The sequence below is a fragment of the Anopheles coustani genome, chromosome 3, assembly GCF_943734705.1.
Source record: "Anopheles coustani chromosome 3, idAnoCousDA_361_x.2, whole genome shotgun sequence".
NCBI lineage: Eukaryota > Metazoa > Arthropoda > Insecta > Diptera > Culicidae > Anopheles > Anopheles coustani.
In genome coordinates this window covers 52204028-52207891 of record NC_071288.1, presented here as the reverse complement: position 1 = coordinate 52207891, position 3864 = coordinate 52204028, and the positions used below count along the sequence as shown (strand labels likewise).

The 3864-nt window shown below is 45.5% G+C and overlaps 1 protein-coding gene across 1 annotated transcript; it reads right to left on the bottom strand.

The window, feature by feature from the left end:
• Positions 1-414: 414 nt before the first annotated feature.
• LOC131259183 (odorant receptor 10a-like) lies at positions 415-1487 on the bottom strand. The gene is given in 4 exon segments (XM_058260621.1): positions 415-465; positions 542-754; positions 757-1312; positions 1378-1487. Coding segments are annotated over 4 exon segments (930 nt in total).
• Positions 1488-3864: the final 2377 nt, after the last annotated feature.

Genomic DNA, 3864 nt, shown 5'->3' with positions numbered 1-3864 from the left:
AAGAAAGGGAAACGAACAAACGCTTTAGTTCTAGCAATTAACATCTTTTATTGGACTCATTATGCTTGGTATAATTAACTTTCCACTTTACTCTACACGTGAGTTCTTTTGCAGTGCCATTGCCGTTCGTCATCATCGTGGTACCGTCGGCGTGCACGTTCTGTGCATCGGTGCATTCTGGCATGGCCAATCATCGTGCAGTCGTGAAACGTGCATCGCTAAAGCGGAGTTGGGACTTTTTGATTTTTAGACGTACTGTTAACCTTAAGGACCATCTTATAGCCTTTTATTCCGTAATTTTTATTTCGTCTTGCTTGCAGTTTTTCACTTTTATTCCGTGAGATCATAATCCAGAATTAATCAGCACGAGAGTGACATTTCTTCGTGCTAGTAAAGGACTGTTTCGTAATTAATTTACAAAAATGATTTCATCAAAGTAATGTACGAGGAAGCCGTACGAACAATCTGGAAATTGAAAAGCAAAGGGGATAAGAGCTTCTTTGGATGATTGGATTTGGTTAATATAGGAGTAAGGAGTTACCGTCGAAAAGGTGGCCATAGAGGTCTCGAAAAAGGGAACATCCAAATTCGATCCATGCTGCGCCCGAATCATCATCATCTGTATCAGATGGCGCGTATCGCGGTTGTACCGGTACCAGGGAAAACTGTATGCCACCGTTTGGATGGCTTCACTCTGAAGGAAAACCAAAATTGCAATGATTAATTTGCGTGGAATTGGAAATGTGTTTTTTACGATACCGAATCACGTATGATGGTGCCACTGTAGGAGCACAGGAACAGAAGCACCAGCTCGGCAATGGCGTACGGCAAGTAGGTTAGCTTGTAGAGTCCTTCGACCTGTCGGTTGAGTGAACACCGGTATGTCACTGTTGAAAAATGGAACACGTGAATGGGGGGACTTACGATCAGCATTGCAATGCAGACGATGCACATGATGAGTGCCGTGCAGGTGTACACCAGCAGCACGTTCGTGGAAAACGCGGAGCGGACATCATCGACCAGCTCGATGACTTGCTGGTGGCGTACGCTGATTCGCCTCAGCTCGCGGTTAACGTGACGTGCTTCCAAGGGGTCCGCTTTTAAGGGATCTGCGCCGATGGTGCGGCCAGATTCCGGCGTGGCAAGTGCCTCCAGGTCAAGCTTTATTCCCTTGAGCTGACCGTGGACGTACAGACATACGCCACTGAACAGCGCGTCACTGCCCTGTGAGGTGATGGTTGGGGTCGACGCATAGTTGAGAAACAGCGTCGTGAGCACGAAGAAGAGGGTGTCCTGTGAATCATACGGCAGGCTGATAGGGTCAACAAAAGAGCTGTTTTAATCGTTAGGTCTGCATTCTGATGCTGTACCACTCACGCCAACTTGAACGGAAGCAGCTTCACCAGAGGTGTCTGCCCTTGGTGCCAGCTGTACGCCATGATAAGAAATGGTGTCACGCCGTATAGGAGGGCGGCGAAGAACATCATCATGAAAAGACAGTAGGTAAAACATTGTCCCAAATACGCAACCCGTTCGGTGATGACATTCTCTCGGGGATGTTGATCTGTAAGGAAGAGAAGATGATACGAATCAGCCGACAACAGCGAAAGCAAAGTGCAAGCGAACCGTGAAACCTACTTCGTATGGCGTGGTCGATGTCACTCAGCACGCGTCTTATCTTCTTCTCGTTCGCGACGTATAACACTGTCCGGAGAAAGGCGGAAATCCGTGCGACCGTCGGGCAGATGCTCTCGATGACTTCGTTCAGGTTGCCGTCCCGGTACGCGTTCAGACCGTGCAGGAACTCGCCCACGATACAGAGCGCAAGCACCACCAGATTGATGACGATCAGCACCTGCCGGTACCACCGGCGTCTCAGAGAATCCTCCATAGGCCAAATGCCGCACACCAGCATTATCTTGCGTTGCAATCCGAAATTGTACAACGCCTCGGAATCGCTGAGGTTCCTGGGGTTCGCAAAGGATGCAATGTGCTTTCGGGTGGCCATCGTTCTACGTTCGGTTCGCGCAAAAAGTTCGTGTGACTTGTTGGAGTACGGAAGTCAACCGTTTTATACAGCGGCGGTATCGAACAACGCTATTTACACCGCTTAACGGAAGACACCACAGTGTCCGACCGACCGAAGACGCATTGAATGGGAAAATCTGTCAACACTGCTGCCCGCGGTTCGTCACATGATGGACGATAGGGTATGTGATTAGAGCTAGTATTAATGGCATGAATAGTTAATCGGTTCATTTCTGCCTGCTTCATATAAACTCAGGCATTCACAAAACGTGAACAATATAAAATATGCTGAGAATCCAAGGTTACCATATCCATCAATATCTATAAAATATTCATCACTTCTATTGTCGACCTGTGATTTCAATGAAAAGGTGGTATCGGTTTTGTTTAGTTAATAAAAATGTGACATAAATCGATCAGTTCAAGTAAAATATCACTTTTTGAGCACGAACAACTGTTTCGAATTCTATAAAGTATCTCTATCTTCTACTGTATTTGTTTTATGAAACAGATTGAAAAACGCGAAGCTTGATGATTAAATTAATTTTCCATTAAAAATTGTATATTATTTTATTTAGGATATTTTTCCATTAATGGCATACTTTATAAATTCTTAATAAATCCAGCATATTTGTACAACCCCTTTGGAAAATATTAATTTTGAAGCCTTAATGTAGTACGGAATGGGAAGGTTTATCCTTTGAACACTCCGCAGAAGATTAAACAACAGTTCGTACAAGAACAAATATCTCCATTGTTTTTACTATTATTTCGTATTTCGTCGTAGAGCTACCATTTAATTCCACTACAACCACTTATGGTTTCAGCACCACTATGGGAGCACTTACCTTATTAAATTACTTGGTTTTCTCATTATACTAGCTTTTTTGCGGAAGTTCTGTAATTAGTTTGAATTAATACTTTGAATTTACAATTAATTTTTTTATTCGAACGAAAAATGTGTTCGAAAATGGAAGCCAGTAATACGACGTAATGTTTCCTCGCCCCGATTGGTATCGACTGCAATAAATTAATTGCCTCCGCAAGCATAGCAGCCACGCCAGGCAAACACTTTCATTGCACCGCCACAAACTACTCAACATGTACCGCAACATTTCTTGGAAGTTTTTCTGGCTCATTAATTTTGATTTATAGTGTAATGGCATTTCCGGCGAAACCACTTCAATGGCTGGAGCGCCAGTGAAGAAATCTAATTGATTCGGGGTCCTCCCAGAGGCAAAACCGCACCATTGCCGATTCATAAATGCGTTAATAAACACCGTCTGCTTTGGAAGCGAAACAACCCCTCTTCACCGCCCCCCACCACCCTAACCGAGGCCGCTCCTTCCCGCAAATGACTTGCCTGGGCCTGAGCAAAGTCGTCGGAAAACACCGGGGTACTAACCAGCCACCGTTGCGACGCCGTTTGCGGTGTCGGGTTTTTTGGTCTGGCACTTTCCTGCCCGTGGCGTCTTATGGCGTCAGTTGCCCACAAAATGGGCCCGTTTAATCGATTTCTGAGGTTTCCGTGGTCTTACCGTCGCGCGGTCTCGACTTAATGAAGCCAGGTTCGACAGTTTATATCGACACTCAAAATTCGTTAGTCAAATTGTCGACGCGCGATTTGTTTCGCTGTCGGTCGGCGTCGAAGAAGAAGAAGAAGTCAATCTGACTGGGAGTGTGGGAGGGGGAAATTAATCGACAAAACTACCCTGAAGTAACACCATTTTCAAACAAGCACGTGTGTGTGTGGTGGGTGGGGGGATGGCGTGCGGAAATGTTGCTTGTAAACTCGCAATTTAACTCCTTGCCGGCGGTAGGAACACATACTGCGCG